The 19784-nt window shown below is 38.6% G+C and overlaps 1 protein-coding gene across 44 annotated transcripts in view; it reads left to right on the forward strand.

Annotated features, from left to right (window-relative positions):
- The window catches only part of ANK3 (ankyrin 3), a 906473-nt gene that overhangs the window by 484299 nt on the left and 402390 nt on the right, over nt 1–19784 (forward strand). For 14 of the 44 annotated variants that reach the window (XM_077454072.1, XM_077454079.1, XM_077454077.1 and 11 more), the window contains exon 1: nt 11671–12004. The exons of 3 other annotated variants lie outside the window; for them this stretch is intronic. In XM_077454072.1, the coding sequence (XP_077310198.1) occupies nt 11891–12004 (114 nt within the window). In that variant the 5' untranslated portion in view covers nt 11671–11890. Of the gene's footprint in view, nt 1–11665; nt 12005–19784 lie in introns of those variants that run through there. 27 more of the 44 variants (XM_077454110.1, XM_077454117.1, XM_077454109.1 and 24 more) reach the window with 8 other exon arrangements.

Raw genomic sequence — 19784 nt, forward strand, 5'->3', positions numbered from 1 at the left:
AAATTGGATCCCTGAATCCGATTCGCAATAGCGGAAGATTTTGACCGGCTCCCTATGGAGCTGGTACACATTTCTCTGCAGCAGGTCCGGTTCGTTTTGCACAAAAACACTGTGTGTCTTTTGGTCTGTTTTAGGTCCGAATTCAGCCCAAAATTCGTACTGAAATCGGACCTGAAGCGGTGAACCAGGAGGCACCAGACCCCTGTTGTGAGCCCCATGCGGCTCATATGTGAACTCAGCCTTAAAAAAAAGTCCTTGACCCTTTCCAAAAATTCAGTGGCTGAAAAAAGCATAGATGTGACAGTTTCCAATAGGAAACCATGTTAAATAAACTGTAGTGCATTTCTGAAAAAAGCAATAAAAAACACATAGATGTGAACCGAGCCTAAAGCAATATTAAATTCAAAAGCAAAAATGTGGCATAGTGCAATTTACCAATCCTTAGATGTGGTAACTGCTTTAGCTGTATTTTATTTATTTTTTTTGTTAACAGATCAAACTGTCCAGTAAAAGCGACATTTAGCTTTTACTCATTTATATAAAACCTTTATCCCAAGAGGAGAAGTAAAACAGTTGCTAGGACTGCCTAAAAAGTTTTAATTTGTTATTTAAAGTGATACTAAAGTCTCTCTTTTTTTTCTTTAAAAATAACAAACATGTTATATATGGTTTTGCACAGAGCAACCTAGATCCTCCTCTTCTCGGGTCCCTGGCAAGCTCTCTTGGCCCCTCCCTCCTGCCGAGTGCCCCTACAGCAAGTGTCCATTCAGATACTGAGTCGCAGTTTGGCTCGCCTCCTCTTTCTCCTGATTGGTTAACTGACTTTCACAGCAACGGGAGCCAATTATGCTGCAGCTGTGTCTCAGCCAATCAAAAGGGAGGATGGGGCAGGACTACACACCCCAGTAAGTAAGGACACCATTTTGAGGCAAGGGAGAAGACCGGATCCAGGGGAAATGTGTTGCCTTCCAGGTCAGTATGCGGTTTATTCCAAGTATCCACAGCCGCTTGGGGATATCCTGCCCTAGAGGGGACCTCAGGCGCATCTCCAGAGGCACCTGTACTGATGGCGTGAAGTGCTGTAGTTGTGAGGTTGCCAGTAAGGCTAACTGAAGAGCCTGTCTGTTCCAGGACATTTCGTATGGGCCATGGTTGTAGGATTGGTGAGCGGGCACTTGCCCATTTTGCAGACACTGCATGTAGACAACGTTGTCTATCTTTACCTACATCCGTGGAATCTTGGTCACATTTACATCCTGTTTATCAGTGCCCGCTCTGATACCCGGATACTGCCAGCATACTGCATTGTCACTCTACCAGACAAGACCTCTAAGTGCAACTAAAACTGGCTATCTGAATATTCCATGCCTTCTTCCGCCAAGGGACTGAAGTTACTGGTGCCATACGGGTACACACACATACCCAGGGCTCAGTTTATATAGTGTATGAGCGGGGTAGTCTAACTTGGGAGGTAAATTATTGAAAACTGCACTAGATACAGTGTTTATAGTTTGTGGGACATAAGAGCCGGTCACTCCTCCTGCCTGGACTGAATTCAAATAGGGCAGTAGCCAATATTCCTGTTCATTTTGCATACCCATTCATGTGCAAATGCTTTTCCAGTGATTGGATAAATGATAATTTTTTTGTATCAGTTGTATGCTGTACAGTATATAGAGCAATTTGTTATTTAGGCATAAGAATATACTATGCTATATACAGTGATACGTGGATTGCTTAATTGTGTTAATGTGTCTCCAGATGTCAGAGAGCCCCTCTCCCACCATTGCTATTCAACCACTCTGCTCAGCAACCCCTACACAGATTTTAATGCGGCCAAGTGTGATTTACACTGGGTTCCATGGAGGGTTAACATGCTTTTTCAGTTTCTGGCGAGACATCTTCTTTAAAGGAAAAGTATGGCCAAAGTTTTTTTGGCTATACTTCTTCTATGGAACACAGGAGTCAAATTCGTTCTCCACTCCTGTGACCCATTTTCAGCCAAAAGCAGGCTAAATCTCGCTGTAGGCTGATGGACCGGCAGCTGGCTCAGCATCTCAGCGATCCACTTAGAGCCTGAACCAATCCTTCCTGCCCCCTCCACAGCCCAACATTCCAGTGAGCTCTGGAGGGGAGATCAGAGAGTCAGTGACTGACAGTCAATGTTCTCTGCTCAGAGAAGAGGGGGAGAACTGAGCAATCAGTGGTGTTTGATCGCTCAGTTCACATTGCAGAGCCAGTGGGGGACAGGTGCAGCATCAGATCAATGCTTCATTCACCTTAGATGAGTATAATTGTTTTTTTTTTTTTTTTTTTATAAATCATAAACTTCTCTTTTAATTGTAGACTGTTGGAGAGATTGACTCCTGTGGCATCAAAAAAAAAAAAAAAATGTGAACATTTCCAATAGAATACAATGGGTAAAAAAACTGTAGAGATTTAAAGTGTATGTATAACCAAAACTTTTTGAGGTGGGTTAAGAAGGGAAAGGTTAGAACCCCTGACAGGTATTATTATTTGTTCAGGTGATTATTTGCTCAGGTGATCATCGTCGCCAAAACAGAAAGTGATGGGAAATCCAAAAATTTACAGATGTCACCAGACTAAGAGCAGATGAGAAACTTCCAATGGGGACATATGTGCCAGTGACAGCTGTTTAAGGGGAGCTTTCTACTCCCTGTTGTGTCTTCAAGACGGAAAGTGAACAGAAATGTCCCTAACAGGACACAGACAGCAAACAAACAGACATGTTTTAATCTTTCCTTACTCTATTTAAAACTTAAAAAAAAGGTTTGGCTGTATATACACCTTAATCAAGGCGAACATAGACTACGTGCTATGTACATCATTTATTATTTCACTGCTCATCTGATTTGATGAAAAAAAGTAGTTGCACTGTAGGGGTGTGATGTAATCATCGTTCAGAGGAGGAATGAGCAGCAAGCAATTATTCCTAATAGAAGGGTCCTGGGGCTCTTTGCAGAGACTGGAACTGACTGCAGTTTTCAAATCTCATTGGTGCTGAAAATAACTGACACTTTTTTTGAAAAGGCGTCTTATGTGTGTTTATTGTAGAAAGTTGGCAGAACTTGCACACGCTCATGTGCATCAAAGCCGAACATTGTATTGGACTTCAGGCCCGGTTCACACTTGTGTGATGCAAGAACCCTGCGAATCAACTGCGGGTTCCCGCATCACACCCGAAACGCACGACAGTTCACACTGCCATATGCGAACTGCTGGGGAGTGTCATGTTAACGACACCCCCATTTCAGCTTGCATATCGCACTGCGAACTGACAGTTCGGACATGAATAGGATTGCATATGTGTGAACACACGTGCGATCAGATTCTGGTCCGAACAGAAAAAAGGGTCCTGTACGTGTTTGGACCGAATGCGGTGCGATATCAGCCATACTATCTGTGTGGCTGATATCGCACTGCTCAGACATCGCTTGTAATGTGAACACCAGTGCGCTGCAAATTACATGCGATGTCTGGCATCGCACAAGTGTGAACCAGGCCTCAAACTGCATTTTCAACAACATGCTCATTTGTATACATATGGATTTTTTTTAAAATATATTTAATAACCTTTTTTGTATGGGGGGGGGGGGTGGTTACAAATAATTTTGGCCTGGTTCACACTAATGTGATTTCAGATGTAATTTGAGTCACAAGGGGGGTTATTTACTAAAGGCAAATCTGCTTTGCATTACAAGTGCAAAGAGCACTTGAAATTGCACTGAAGGTGCACTTGGAAGTGCAGTCGCTGTAAATCTGAGGGGTTGATCTGAAATGAGGGGAGGCTCTGCTGAGTTTATCATCCAATCATGTGCAAGCTAAAATGCTGTTTTTTTATTTTCCTTGCATGTCCCCCTCAGATTTACACCGACTTTACTTCCAAGTGCACTTTCAGTTTACGTCAATGCAGCCCAGCACAATGTGTTTTTGGAAAAGGGTCCGGTGCTACTTTTACAATTTTGGCCCCAATAGACTACAATGGAAACACACAAGAAAAACACATGTACATGTTTGATGCATTTTTGCAGGTTGTTAAGACTGTTACCAACCAGCATCCAGTCTCCTTCCCCTACCAAAAAATGCAATAGTTTCAAAAATGCAACCAAGTCACATTCCATAATTACACTGAAAATCGCATGAAATCGCAGCTGCACTAGTGTGAACCTAGCCTTAGAGATAGATAATTTTATTACCATTTTACAACCATAATATTTCACAAAGCCTTTATAAACATTTAGATTTACCATTTTTATCATTTTGTTTGTTTTGCTTGCTTTCCTTGTTTTGACTTGTTTCCGTATATAGCCTGACCTAGTTGGTGCTTACCAGTTGGTAAAATCAATTTTTCATCTGGATTAGAAGCATTTAGATAAACCAGTTACTGCTACATGCATATTAGAAGGTTTTATTGGTCTAGTGTTACGTATACGCTGACATCTGGATCAACCAAGCAGAGATTAACCAGGCTCAGGGATGACATGATGGTATGCCCACTCTTAATGAAAAGTGGAATGGTCTGAGCACTGTTCATCGTGTGTCTGTAAAAATAAAAAATAAAAAAATAAAAAATAAAAAAATAAAAAAAAGATGAGTCCTGTTCTATGGAAACAGGAGCAGTCATTTATTTGCAACTTGCCTTTATCACTATTGTACTATTGTATTGCTAATCTAACTAGATTTCTTTTTAAGTGTGTTTATGTAATTGACAATTATTGGCTTTTTTTTATTTTACCTGTATGTGTATGTTCCATGCTTCTGCTCCAGGGCTAGAATACTGCTATTTTAGTTCACATAATGAATATTCAAAGCTGCAGATACTGAAGAGGTAAACAGATATTGAGGTGATGGAAGGAGATCTTATGCAACACATTAATCCTTAGCCATCTAGGCTGGGCTCACATATATGCAAATTGGATGCAATTCGCATAACATGTGAATGTGACCATCTTTCAATGGAGCCAGTTCACACATGTGCGGGGCGGCTATGGTCTGGTTTGGAATGCGTCCTGCATATTTTTTGGGTCCGGTTTACTGTAAATTCAGGTAAAAATGTGCACCTGAATCACACCTGAATCGCACCTGAATCGATGAACAGAAGCGCCCAGGACTACAGACTGCAAACCACAGCCACACATGTATGAACCCAGCCTACACCCTCGTACACACGATCAGATTTTGGGATGACCGTTAATCCATTTTTTGTTGCATGCTAGTCTCATGTCGAAAGTGAAGCGGTTACTCGCCATATGAAAATTCTCAGAAGTGACGTCATGTGTTGAATAGTTTTGTATGTGTTCTTTTGTTTCTGAGCATGTGTAGCCTTGCTCTTACGATTTTTTTCAGACGAAAACCATACTAATTAAACAAAAATCGGACATTGAGTTCACGTACGACAAAAATTTTATAGCCTGCATATCCAGCTTTTGTCAGACGAAAAATTGGAAACAGCTGTCGAAAAAGCACCGTACTAACGATCCGGGATTCAGCAGATTGTTAGGGGACAACATTTAACTTCTGATTTTCGTATTGTGTGTGCGGGCCTTAATGCCCTGTACACACTTCAGACATTCCGACCACAAAATCCGTCTAATTTTTTCCGTTGGATTTTGGCCGAAAGTCGTGTTGCATACACACGGTTGAACAAAGTTGTCGGAAAATCCGATCGCTCGGAACGAGGTGACATTCGTTGCGTACGACGGGACTAAGGAGGGGCTAGTAGCCAATAGCTTTGGTCTCGTAATTTAATCTGAGCATGAGTGGCACTTTGTCCGTTGGAATTCTCTACAAACGATCGGAAAAAGTCAGATCGGATTTTGTTGTTGAAAAATTTTACATCCAACTCTCAAACTTTTTCCGTCTGAATTTCCGACGGAAAAAGTCAGATAGAGCCCACACATGATCGGATTTTCCGACAACATAATCCGATCGGACCTTTTCCGTTGGAATTTCCGACCATGTGTACAGGGCATAATAGTGTTTGGGGAAGAAAAGGAAAGAAAAGTTTTTATTTTTTCCCGTATGCTATGTGAGCTTTAGGACTGATTGCGTACTACCGCAAAATCATTTTAAATTTTATTGCACACTGAAATATCAAATACATTTTTTTTTTTTTTACTTTTTTTTTTTTATTATTTCAAGTATATCATATCATGCATATATGTTATGTCACAAATGTTATGTCATCTATTGCTTTTGAACAATTTTATTGAATGTGAATGCTCATATAATATATATATATATATATATATATATATATATATATATATATATATATATATATATATATATGTGTGTGTGCGTATATATATATATATATATATATTTATATATATATTTTTATATATATATATATATATGAACCAAGAAAAAGGTATATTTTAAAGCCGGCCTATCATATACCTCTCTGCGCCAAACTGGGACCTTCACACACTCCCTAAATTTATATATATATGTATACGTACCAACCTGTATGGCGCACCCACATATATAGAGAAAAAGATTTTTTTCATATGCAAATAATTGCAAAAGTTATAAAACCACAGCAAACTAAACAATAACTGCTAAGTGTATTAGTACCTAGCAATACGGACAAAAATAGCAGCCGTTAAAAAGTTATCATACAAATACAAAAAAAGTGTAATACAAACAATTCATCAAGGTGAATCTGAGAATGTCCGCATTAAAACAGCGCTTTGTAGAAAGTCCTTTATAGATGTAGCAATGTACGAGCAATCACTAGAAAAGTTCTTAATGTGCAGATAAGGTGTCTACAGTGATCTAATCAGAGTTGCAAGGTGATCAAAGTGCTGTCAAACTTTTCTTCCACCACAAACCGGGAGTGCTTCCCCACATGCGATGCGTCCCCCCAAGGGGTTAAACTCACCAGACACTGCTGAGAACACAAGCCTTAAGGAGTAGTCACTTCCTTGAGTATGGTAATATATCACCTTAGCGTTGCAGTTCCAAACAATTCTCCCAGTTTGTCATAAAAATAAAACAAAATGTGCACATAGCATAATACTGTTTTATTTTAAAAGGGTTCGCACAAAACAATAGAATCTTCCATTAGCATATCTGCGTACATTGTCTAAAACATCATGAGCATTTCCAAAATGTGTACTTCACCGATTATCCAGATCTCAGAGCCATCCACAAGTGTTCAACTGTGTACACTGTGCATCACTTCCTGGTCTGTGGTCAGCGGTGGAGCGCACACCTCACTTCCGGTAGCGTCGTGTAGGCCACGCCCTGACGCGTTTCGTCACTTCCGACTTCAACAGAGGGCGTGGCTACACGACGCCGACGGCCAATATATATACAGCAGTCTCACACCCTGTCAGCAAATCACGCAGCCCTGCATTATCCAGCCCACATGACGCTGCACATCGTCATGGTAACCGGACGCGGCCAGCTCGGTTCTCAATACAGGGGAGAGATAATTAGATCAAAACAAACAATCGCCGAACTACTGACGATCTCCTCAGCAAAACAGGAAAAGTGAACATCCCACTAAAAAAATACATGGAAGACAAAATATAGACCTACAAATTAAAAATAACCTCAATATACAAATAAATAAACATACAGATATAAGATTAGATTATATATAGTCTAAATGTCAATTAGACTACATATTAGATAAAAAAGAAAGACAGTGAGCTAGGCATTAGAACCTCACTTGATCCATGTATGTTGGTGTAATATGCGAGTGAGACCCTATATATGTATACATGATCCATAGACTGTTTCTCTAAAAGATACATCATATTAAGAAAAATCATATTAAGAAAAAACTGGTGTGTATGTCATGTGCGTCATCCAAAATATACACATACTTATACCTGTATATATCTCTAATGTCTGCACTAAATGCCCCCATATACCACTGGAATTATCGTTGCAGTGAGCAAAACAGTGGTAAATATGTACTAAATATCCACCACCTCCAAGATTTTTTTCTCTATGAGATGTTATTTCAGTTGAAGGGAACTTATTACTGACTAATTACTAAAATCACAAGCGGGAACAGCCGCATAGCCCTAAAAATATTTAAAATATTCCAAACATTCAAGATATTCAAGAATACCACAAATCTTATGAGTCAACACAAATTTGAACATGATCTTTCTATAGTAGCCATAGTAATCTTATTAGTCAGCTCGTGTCAAAATTTTAGTAATTCCTTACATATCAACCATAGAGTAATTGTAGTTACCAAAACTCTATATGTCCATGGTATTTATATAAAAAATTGGTATAGATATGTAATGGTACAAACGTAGAAGACCGTATCATGTATGTCTTCATTAATCCATACTCTACATATCTTCCCCAAGTATCCCACTGGATACTGCTTAAAGAATTACTAATTAAATTTTTTTTTAAAAATATTAAGAGTAAGAAAACGTAAACCGGAAAACTTAATAGTCACTGATGAAACAATTGATATCTAGGTCCACATTTAACCCTTTTGGTGTTAAAGTGTCAATCAAATATATCCATTCTGTTTCGCGTTTGGATAACTCTCGTACCATATTTGACCCTCTCCAGGAGGGTTTCATATGTTCTACACCCCAAAATCTGAGTCCAGAAGGATCCTGATTATGATGAAGCTTAAAGTGTAGGGATACATTGTGGTCCTTAAAACCAAGTTTAATATTAGCCACATGCTCCGCTATTCTTATCCTTAAAAGTCTTTTGGTACGGCCTATATAGATCAACCCACATGGGCATTGTAGAGCGTATACAACATACGATGTATTACAGGTAATAAACCCTTTGATTGTAAATTCTTTATTATTCCCTGCTGCTAAAAAGCGTTCCATTGCTCTTATTGGTGTGTTTACTTCTTTACAAGCCCTGCAACGTCTACAAGCAAAAAACCCATCTTTTTCCCAAAAAGTGGGAGGGTGTTTAGGCGGGTCAATCACTTTTTTAAGGATAAGAATAGCGGAGCATGTGGCTAATATTAAACTTGGTTTTAAGGACCACAATGTATCCCTACACTTTAAGCTTCATCATAATCAGGATCCTTCTGGACTCAGATTTTGGGGTGTAGAACATATGAAACCCTCCTGGAGAGGGTCAAATATGGTACGAGAGTTATCCAAACGCGAAACAGAATGGATATATTTGATTGACACTTTAACACCAAAAGGGTTAAATGTGGACCTAGATATCAATTGTTTCATCAGTGACTATTAAGTTTTCCGGTTTACGTTTTCTTACTCTTAATATTTTTAAAAAAAAATTTAATTAGTAATTCTTTAAGCAGTATCCAGTGGGATACTTGGGGAAGATATGTAGAGTATGGATTAATGAAGACATACATGATACGGTCTTCTACGTTTGTACCATTACATATCTATACCAATTTTTTATATAAATACCATGGACATATAGAGTTTTGGTAACTACAATTACTCTATGGTTGATATGTAAGGAATTACTAAAATTTTGACACGAGCTGACTAATAAGATTACTATGGCTACTATAGAAAGATCATGTTCAAATTTGTGTTGACTCATAAGATTTGTGGTATTCTTGAATATCTTGAATGTTTGGAATATTTTAAATATTTTTAGGGCTATGCGGCTGTTCCCGCTTGTGATTTTAGTAATTAGTCAGTAATAAGTTCCCTTCAACTGAAATAACATCTCATAGAGAAAAAAATCTTGGAGGTGGTGGATATTTAGTACATATTTACCACTGTTTTGCTCACTGCAACGATAATTCCAGTGGTATATGGGGGCATTTAGTGCAGACATTAGAGATATATACAGGTATAAGTATGTGTATATTTTGGATGACGCACATGACATACACACCAGTTTTTTCTTAATATGATTTTTCTTAATATGATGTATCTTTTAGAGAAACAGTCTATGGATCATGTATACATATATAGGGTCTCACTCGCATATTACACCAACATACATGGATCAAGTGAGGTTCTAATGCCTAGCTCACTGTCTTTCTTTTTTATCTAATATGTAGTCTAATTGACATTTAGACTATATATAATCTAATCTTATATCTGTATGTTTATTTATTTGTATATTGAGGTTATTTTTAATTTGTAGGTCTATATTTTGTCTTCCATGTATTTTTTTAGTGGGATGTTCACTTTTCCTGTTTTGCTGAGGAGATCGTCAGTAGTTCGGCGATTGTTTGTTTTGATCTAATTATCTCTCCCCTGTATTGAGAACCGAGCTGGCCGCGTCCGGTTACCATGACGATGTGCAGCGTCATGTGGGCTGGATAATGCAGGGCTGCGTGATTTGCTGACAGGGTGTGAGACTGCTGTATATATATTGGCCGTCGGCGTCGTGTAGCCACGCCCTCTGTTGAAGTCGGAAGTGACGAAACGCGTCAGGGCGTGGCCTACACGACGCTACCGGAAGTGAGGTGTGCGCTCCACCGCTGACCACAGACCAGGAAGTGATGCACAGTGTACACAGTTGAACACTTGTGGATGGCTCTGAGATCTGGATAATCGGTGAAGTACACATTTTGGAAATGCTCATGATGTTTTAGACAATGTACGCAGATATGCTAATGGGAGATTCTATTGTTTTGTGCGAACCCTTTTAAAATAAAACAGTATTATGCTATGTGCACATTTTGTTTTATTTTTATGACAAACTGGGAGAATTGTTTGGAACTGCAACGCTAAGGTGATATATTACCATACTCAAGGAAGTGACTACTCCTTAAGGCTTGTGTTCTCAGCAGTGTCTGGTGAGTTTAACCCCTTGGGGGGACGCATCGCATGTGGGGAAGCACTCCCGGTTTGTGGTGGAAGAAAAGTTTGACAGCACTTTGATCACCTTGCAACTCTGATTAGATCACTGTAGACACCTTATCTGCACATTAAGAACTTTTCTAGTGATTGCTCGTACATTGCTACATCTATAAAGGACTTTCTACAAAGCGCTGTTTTAATGCGGACATTCTCAGATTCACCTTGATGAATTGTTTGTATTACACTTTTTTTGTATATATATATATATGTGTGTGTGTATATATATATATATATATTGTAGTGGCAAACTGTAAGTTGCATGCATTAATTTATGAAAAAAGAGCTTAATTCCACCACCATTTATGAATGTGTTCTTATTGAGTGAGGCAGCGTGCTATGCACATACTGTGTTAATAAAAACCTCCTCTCACATTGTGCTCTGCATAATGCAGCTTGGGGGCTGTGTGGCAAAATTATTATTATATCTTTTTTTTCCCTCTTGATTTATTTATTTATTTTGCCTTCCTCATCAGCAGCAACAGCAGCTATTTTCAAAGTGGGAGCCTGCACTGTATCTTGGGTTCAGAGACTTCTGCAAAGGACACGTTCTGCTCTTATGCTGATGACACTGTGCTTGTTTCAGCTGCCCCCAGAGCCCGGGCTGGCAGGCAGATTGTAAAGCTGTGTGTTTGCATGTGCAGCTCCACATGACTGTTTTTCTGCATAGAAGCATCATTAGGAGCAATCCCCCTTTACTGGGATCACTTAGACACTTCCAGCTGGTGGCAGGGGGATAGTGCCGTCAAGCAGCACACACTGCTTCTGCTGTCTTTTTTTTCCTCTCTCTCTCTCTCTCTCTCTCTCTCTCTCTCTCTCTCTCTCTCTCTCTCATTGTGCTGATACATAACAATGACAGGGAAGGCTTCAGGTACTGGAAGGTGATGGAAAAGATGTAAGCAGTGGATCTGTACATGGTTCCCCTCCTCATCCTGAGCCTGCGTACTGGCTTCCCTGCTGTATCACTCCATTTATTGGAGTCCTCACTGTGAATCTGGATAGAAGGTGCACTAGGGTATACTACCTTCTTCAAGGGCGCTTTTCATGGGATATTCTCTCTCACCATGGCTCATGCAGCATCCCAGTTAAAGAAGAACCGGGATTTTGAAATTAATGCAGAGGAGGAAGCTAAGGAGAAAAGAAGGCACAGGAAGCGCTCTAGGGATCGAAAGAAAAAGGTATCCTTTCTGCCTATGACAAGTGGAATTCTGTATGTTTATTTCACAGGTGCACAACCAGGCATAGGCTGATCTGAAACCCTGGACCACATTTCACTGGTACTGACTGCTGCAGTAATGGTGCAGGGGGTGTTTGTCCTCTGTACACGTCAGTCTTCTTCATGGGATATACAATTTTGTTCCCACTTCTCTGGCTAACTGCTTCAGCTTCCATGTTTATTTGTGAAAATTACCCAACATGCTTTTCGGGGAAAAAAAAATGTTTACTATGATATATAATGTTTGCTTACTTCTATATATAGATATATCTATATATAGATATATCTATCTATCTATCTATCTATCTATCTATCTATCTATCTATCTATCTATCTTAGATAGATAGATAGATAGATAGATAGATATAGATAGATAGATATATCTATATATAGCTATATATCTATATATAGCTATATATCATATATCTTGTTTGGTTTTTAGTTTTCATTTCTAGCTCGTGTGACCTAATTCCCTAATATTTCATTTTTATTTTTTTTTATATCCAATTTTTCTGGCACAAATGTACCATTATTCATTGAGTTCAGTGCTTTTTCATCCAACATTTTGTTCCTGCCTTTTGCTTTGCTTATATTGCATTCACAGCCAGGGACAAAGGGCAATTAAAATGCATGTTCCTATAGAGAATTAGGTATGTCTAGTGTTCACTGAGCCTCTGCCCTCCAGTTTTGTAGATAAGGCCCAGAAGCGTTTTCACTCTCATCAGTCGCAATTAATAAATATTGACCAAAGGGCCGAAGACTAAGCGAAAGAGCTTGTCGCTATAGTTTTTTGTTTTTTTTTTGGCCTTCTGTTTTTTATGATCCTTTGTGATATTCCCTAAAGGACAGATAATTCTAATTTTCTGTGAGCATTGAGGCATGAGCTAGTTCGGTGACATGTAGATTTGCTGCAGTAAAGGAGAATCCTCCTTGGTATTTCACATAAAGCACCAAACTGCTTGTCAGTCTTTTGTTTACACTGTTAGTCTTTTACATCCCTCATAGGAAACAATTACCAATTGTTATCAATGACATAATAAAGAAGCTGCTATAGGTGTTGACAGTGGATATTGCATACAGTGTATATACTTTTGAAGTTAACCGGCATGCTTTGTTATAACAGTGTGTTAAAGGCCAAACAACTGTGTAACTGTAATTGACATGATAAGGTATCAGTGGTGGATCATTGTGTATTCACAGCATTCCATGTGTATAATCCGGATGTTGACCATATCAAATATTCACAGTGGGAATAGCACAGCAGTTGAGAGAGTACAATGGTTCCTACGATAGAAACGACTTAAACTGCGCATATATTGCTTGATTGATCTGTGATTGTGTCTTAATACCCTTGGAATTCATACAAAACGCATACTGTACACGTGTTGGTCTTGGATGCAGAGTGACAATGAGCTTCAGCAATCACATTTTGGACAGCTCCTAGTAATTTAATCGAGTCTCCACCAAATCAATGAGTGTTTTTAATTTTACAATTTTTTTTTTATATTGTAGCGTAGATCGAGAAATTGGTGTTTAGCAGCATTATGTAGCAGGCAGACCATGTATATTTGTAAAATGTTTGACGTTACAAGCATATCATCCATGCTAGAGGTATCTCTGCAGTAAATGTTGATTTGGCTGTTTCAGTGATATTTTTTTATACGCACATTGTACATACTTGGGAATATTGAAAAACAATGGAAGCACAGGCTTTTGGATGCAGAGTGGAGATCAAAACTGTCTGTTTCTATTCTCTAGGAATGTTTTCTATTACCATAAGACCACCTCCTCAATCTTGAGGGGGAGTGAGACTTGAAAGGGTATACATTGTCCTGTGTATTGCCTTTGTCCTTTGAAAAGAGCTTAAACCATGTGAGCCTATGTCAGGCCTACAAAGCTCAATCAAATAAGAACCTACACTGTCTACATATATGCAAAATGGACAGCATACATTTTCTAGATAAAAAATTTTCAGCTGATGGTTTGATTATTACTGAAGTCTTGTTTATATTTTGTATAATGACCTGAGTAATGTTGGGCAGAAGAGGGATGATATGCAATAATGCACAGCATCCAATCGGTTTTGAGCATCCATGAGTTTAAGAGCAGTCTGAAACGGCATTAAAAATGAATTCCAGTTGGTTTGTATGGGTTCCTCTGCTCTGCGCATTGTTCTGTGCCTCGTTATATAAGCCTTTCCCTTGTTGGATGTGAAAACTTCATTTCAAGATGCATTGCTAAGGTATTGCATCCTAAGTGCTTCAACTGAGATACATTACCAAAGTGTTTGTCAAAGGATGTATTTAAACCCTGGAGTGCAAATATATAATGTAAGAGCCCATTTCCCTCACACTTAAGATAAAGTAAAATGAAGGGTGTGGTTTATTTGAGAGTATACAGACCAGCACTTTCTTGTCTTGGCAGTACATTTAGTAAGGTGTCTTCTTTTCCTATTCAATTCATTAGGGGTAATAAGTCTTCTATTGTCCACCAGTCTGTCCATTGACTTACTTTAGATTGCATGACCGTGCTTTTTTATTATCTGGTTTTATTGTAATTGCTGTTACACTACCAGGCCCGCTATGGCCATAACATGCAATTCACATGATGAAGGTAATATGTTGATTGAATTGTACATTTATAACTACAGGGCCCTCTAACATAGCCATTTAGCTTTTACATTAACGAATAATGTATCTCTTTCTACATAGTGTAAAGACTCTCTGTGTCCTATAGTATCTAATCAGAAGAGGTGTTCTGTGTACTTCCTATATACCAAGAATTCACTTTCAGACTTAGGTAGAACTTTACTATCTGAGCTACATGGGGTGATGGTAACATTATAGTAGTTGGCAGAGGAGGCTGGAACAGAAGAATGGCTAATGGCTATGTTCTTGATTTGTCCCCTTATGCTGTCCCAATATATATAAGTTTTAGATGTATGTTCATGTATGGAACCAGGAATGTTTAGTCTTTTGCAGGTTTTCCACAGGTGTGTTGTTTGCCCTTTTAAATAAAGCACTATCCATATTCTATAATATTGTTATTATGTTCTAGCTTGTAGATGTGCATTTTACATTTTCTTCCCTGATGACTCTTGAAATGATGCCAGTCTGTGTATAGGTCTGCCAAGGTATGAAACAATACATCTTTGGAGTTGCTTTCAGTCTGCCCAGGGTATTGCAATGTTGGTCATCCGAAGAGGAAAGCATATTTTAAGTAATGGAAGAAAAGGATACATGTTTTACTGATTTCACTGTAAATGACCAGTTGTTAGTATACATGTATACAGGTTTGCTGGCTATGTCAGGGCCTTCCGGGAAATGTACATTTATCAAATTGGTTCCTAACTAGTGTTTGTATACTCTGATAGGTTCAGTTGTTACTTCTGCATCTTCTGTTATAACAAGTGTAATATGGAAAGCCCAGGATCATCAACCAGCCTTTTGTAAAAGTAAAACAGTCTTTACTGTTCCTTCAAAATCTGGAAAAAAAAACAGCTTTCTTAAGCAAAGCAAAAACAAAAAGTCCATAGTTCTGGTATATTGAAAACAGTATTTCAGCTCACAGCCAGTATACCAGTCCTACACATGGGGTGAGGTTCCCATCTGCTTCAGGGTACAGGAAAAGCCACAGGACCTCAGTAAGGTCTCAGTCACAAGACAGTGCACACTTTCTCACAGCTGTGAGCTTCTCCACTGTACTTCACTGACAGATTCTGACTTCTTCCTTCTCCTTTTCAAGCCTCCCCTGCAGGAGGATTAACCCTTATAGAAACAAAGTCTCATTACTCATGGTTGGAGGCTCTTCCCTACCCAAAGTCTCTCTAAGTCTCTGGATTCCGGGTCCCAAAAAACTAATTACCAATCCTGAGAGAACTACAACTCAGCCCTCTCCTCTTCAGCCAGGCTACCCCAGAACCCCTCACCCTGCATGGATGAGAACCCCTGAGTACTCAAAAACATCTCTTATCATACCCCTTAAAGGGAACATAATCCAAATAATGGAGAAATATACTTGCCTTCTAGGACCCATCCCTGGCTTTCTTTACACAGGCTAAAGTTTTTAGTAGATGGTAAAGCTTTTGGATATTAGTAAGTTGCTTTAAAAAGTCATACGCACCTCATTAACGCTGCAAAACAGTGTTCTGCAGTATCCATCATAACCAGGCACTGTAGTTAGAAATATTTCTATACATAATGGCACTACCATGGAAAATAATGTCCAAAAGAAATTAAATGAACACTTTTTAGTGGACTGCTAGTTACTTCCCTTCTTTGTTTGGGTATTACATTCAATTATTTGAGTTATATTTTGTTCAGGACTGTGTTCTATGCTTGCCCTAAAATTTGCAGCATCTGACATCTTTGTTAAACCTCTTTTGATCCTTGTGCAGTAAGGTACCCAAACATGAGTAAAGAGGGGATTGTTTTTACGCTCTGGCCAGAAAGTTAAAAAAATGTCTCTTGCGTGATCAGTCCATTTACTTTATATGAAAATAACACTGACCAATTTCATTGCTTTGCATAAGCATTAAAGTAGAACCCCTGGAAAATACCTATATACATTGCTGTAATATAATGATGTTTACTGTTTACCTGCCAATTTAGCCAACCATTCTTTTTGTACGCACACCTCTGCCGGTCAGTAAAGTCATACTGCTACATCTGGTCTATCAACACTGCCCTAGTCTGAGAATTATTGAACACAGAGTAGTACCCGGATTGAATGAACATGAGTATTTTATGTTATATTTTGTACAGTATCCTTACTTGGGATATTAGATGATCTATTTCTGATATTAATAGTATACCTTACATAAGAAATCACACAGGGCGAAATATCTATTTTTACCAGATGTGTAGATAATTCTATAAGGCACTTGATATAGATTAGTGATCATTATAGTAAACAAAAAATGCAGCTGATGAAAAGTTAATGTCTTCTGAAAATGAACACTCAAGTATTCATACATTCCTAAAAGACAATAAATAAGCTTTAAAACAAGCTGTTACTCCACTAGCTATTTTTTCGGACACTTTAAAACCCGCTATGCCTTTATGTATGGCAAGGCAAACGGGTTATATGCGCTCAAACGGGTTTACTTAACAATAAGCTGTGGGCTGGGATGGGTTATCCAGATATAAAATACGTATTACATAGCTGTGGTTTTGGATCAAGTGAGATACTGGTTTAATACCTCCAATGAAAAACACTGGTGTCTGTTAGAAACAAAGTCAGTAGCCAGATGCAGCATACGTTTATACCTTATTTCTTCTGCTATTTTTAGAAATCAACTCTTTCTGCTTTACACTACAGCATAGGCAACAGTGTATGCATGGGAACAACTGACACAAGCTAACATGAAGTGAAGACATAATACCCCTTCCAGTCCCTATTACAATATTTGAAAGCTTATTTCAAAGCTTAGAACTATAAGCAAAAAAATTTTTTTTTTTCATTTTGGATAGAGCAAGGGAGGGTTATCACTCCTGTAAAAAAAATTTATTTTGCCATCTATATCCCATTAATGAAATTTCCCTTCACTTCCTGTCCAATAGCCAAACAGGAAGCAAGAGAAAATTCCTGCAAATTAAGGGAATTCCTTGGGGACCCCCAGGTCACCTGAACCAGTGCCCTCATTGGAAGATTTTCCCTCTATTACTTTTCTGGGGACAACCCAAAATCTGGGATTTTGTTTTACATTTACTTTAAATGATAATGGTAAACAGGACAAACAGAGAGGGTGAATCTCCTTAACTTGGGCATAGACAGCGATAAAAACTGACAGGAGTTCTATTCACTCCCCACTCTATCCAAAACTAAAAAAAAGTTTTGCCTTTAGGTATACTTTAACTTACCCCATAATAGGAAAAAAGGTGTTACCTGATTAGATGATATACAGGTCCAAAAAAAAAAGAAGCAAGTCCTGTTTAAATATTCAGTCTCACACTTTCTGTTTATCAGTAAGGAATATCTCACATTGTCTCACTATGTACAACACTATGGGCACACTGTCTCGTTTACAGTCTAAAGAGATTTGTGTTACATTATCACCACTACTTTGCTGGGAGGATGACTTTAACAAAGTTTTTACATTGACCCAAATGGATGCTATAAGTAATGCCCCATACACGCAAGTGGATTTTCCGTCGGAAAAAAGCTTGGATGGTTTTTCCAACGGAATTCCGCTCAAGCTTGGCTTGCATACACACAATCTCACAAAAGTTCTCTGAACTTTTGACTGCCAAGAACCCGGTGACGTACAACACTACAACGAGCTTAGAAAGTGAAGTTCAATGCTTCAGAGCATGTGTTGAATTGTTTCCGAGCATGCGTAGGAATTTTGTGCATCGGAATCGGTACAGGCGATCAGAATTTTTTCCGACCAAAAAATTGAGAACATGCTCTCAATCTTTTGCTGGCGGGAATTCCACAAGCAAAAGTGCGATGGAGCATACACGCGGTCGTAATTTCCAACCAAAAGCTCACATTGGACTTTTGCTGTACAGGGCATTTACAATATACAGTAAGATATTCTAAATATACAAATTACTAAAAGAAAAAAGATTAAATTATGCTTTTTTTTCCCTCTTGCAGAATAGGATCATTTTCTCATTCAGGTATCAATTTATGTTGGAGGGGCTTGTATCAAGCAGGCATCCTACAGCGGCATCCTACAGCACAATTTATGGCAGTGTAATGCCCTGTTCGCACAACCGTTTTTCTTGTCGGAATAAACTGTGAAGGTTTTTCCGACAGAGTTGCAATAGAATTCCGCTGAAACTGTCTTGCGTACACACGATCACACCAAAGTCCGACCGCCAAGAATGCGTTGACATACAACAAATACGACGGGACTACAAAAAGGAAGTTCAATAGCCAGTAGCCAATAGCTTCCATCTCGTATTTGCTTCAGAGCATGCGTCGCTTTTGGTCCGTCGGAACAGCATACAGACGAGCGGTTTTCCCGATAGGAATGGGTTCCGTCGGAAATATTTAGAAAATGTTTTCTTTCTAGGTCCGCCAGAATTTTCGAAAAAAAGAAAGTCCAAGGCATACACAAAATCGGAATATACGATGAAAAGCTTCCATCTGACTTTTTCTGTCGGACATTCCGCTCGTGTGTACTCGGCATAAGTGCTTGAAAAGCTATTGGAACTCAGTATTCTAACTGAACTGAAAGCTCTACTGGTAATTTTGTAACTCCTTCTGTAGAATTAGCACTACTAAGCATTGACATAGATAAGGTTCCCTCAATCTTTAAACTTTTCTCTATGAATACACGTTTTATGGTCAGACTTTAGGTAAAAAGATTGAGGAGAAATATAGTTCCAAACCTGACAGAAGTCATCAGAAAGGTTGATGAAATCAGTGTACATGAAAGAATGACAGCTTATAATTTAGGTCTAAGGGCTAATTTTTATAGAGAGTGGGATTTTTTGCTGTTGTACCCTCAAAAGTCATGTACCCCCATAATTGCACTTTTTATCAATTCTCCAACTGAATATACCTCCATAGTTGGTTATTGGTTTCTTTTTTGTTGTTCTATGTTTAGTTCCTTATTATATACAATTGTTTTATGAAACTGAGGTGTAAACATTGGAAACCATTGTATTTGCATTATTTTTGTAATTGTGGCTGCAGGCTCATCCTCAAAGTTCACAGCAAAAGAACTAAAGTTGAAGTTCTTGAAGTTTCTTTCACAGTTGCCCAACTTACCCAGTTTTCCCACCCAGCAC

Source organism: Lithobates pipiens, unplaced genomic scaffold, assembly GCF_037356315.1.
Source record: "Lithobates pipiens isolate NorthernLeopardFrog02 unplaced genomic scaffold, aLitPip1_a1.2 Scaffold_25, whole genome shotgun sequence".
Classification (NCBI taxonomy): Eukaryota; Metazoa; Chordata; class Amphibia; order Anura; family Ranidae; genus Lithobates; species Lithobates pipiens.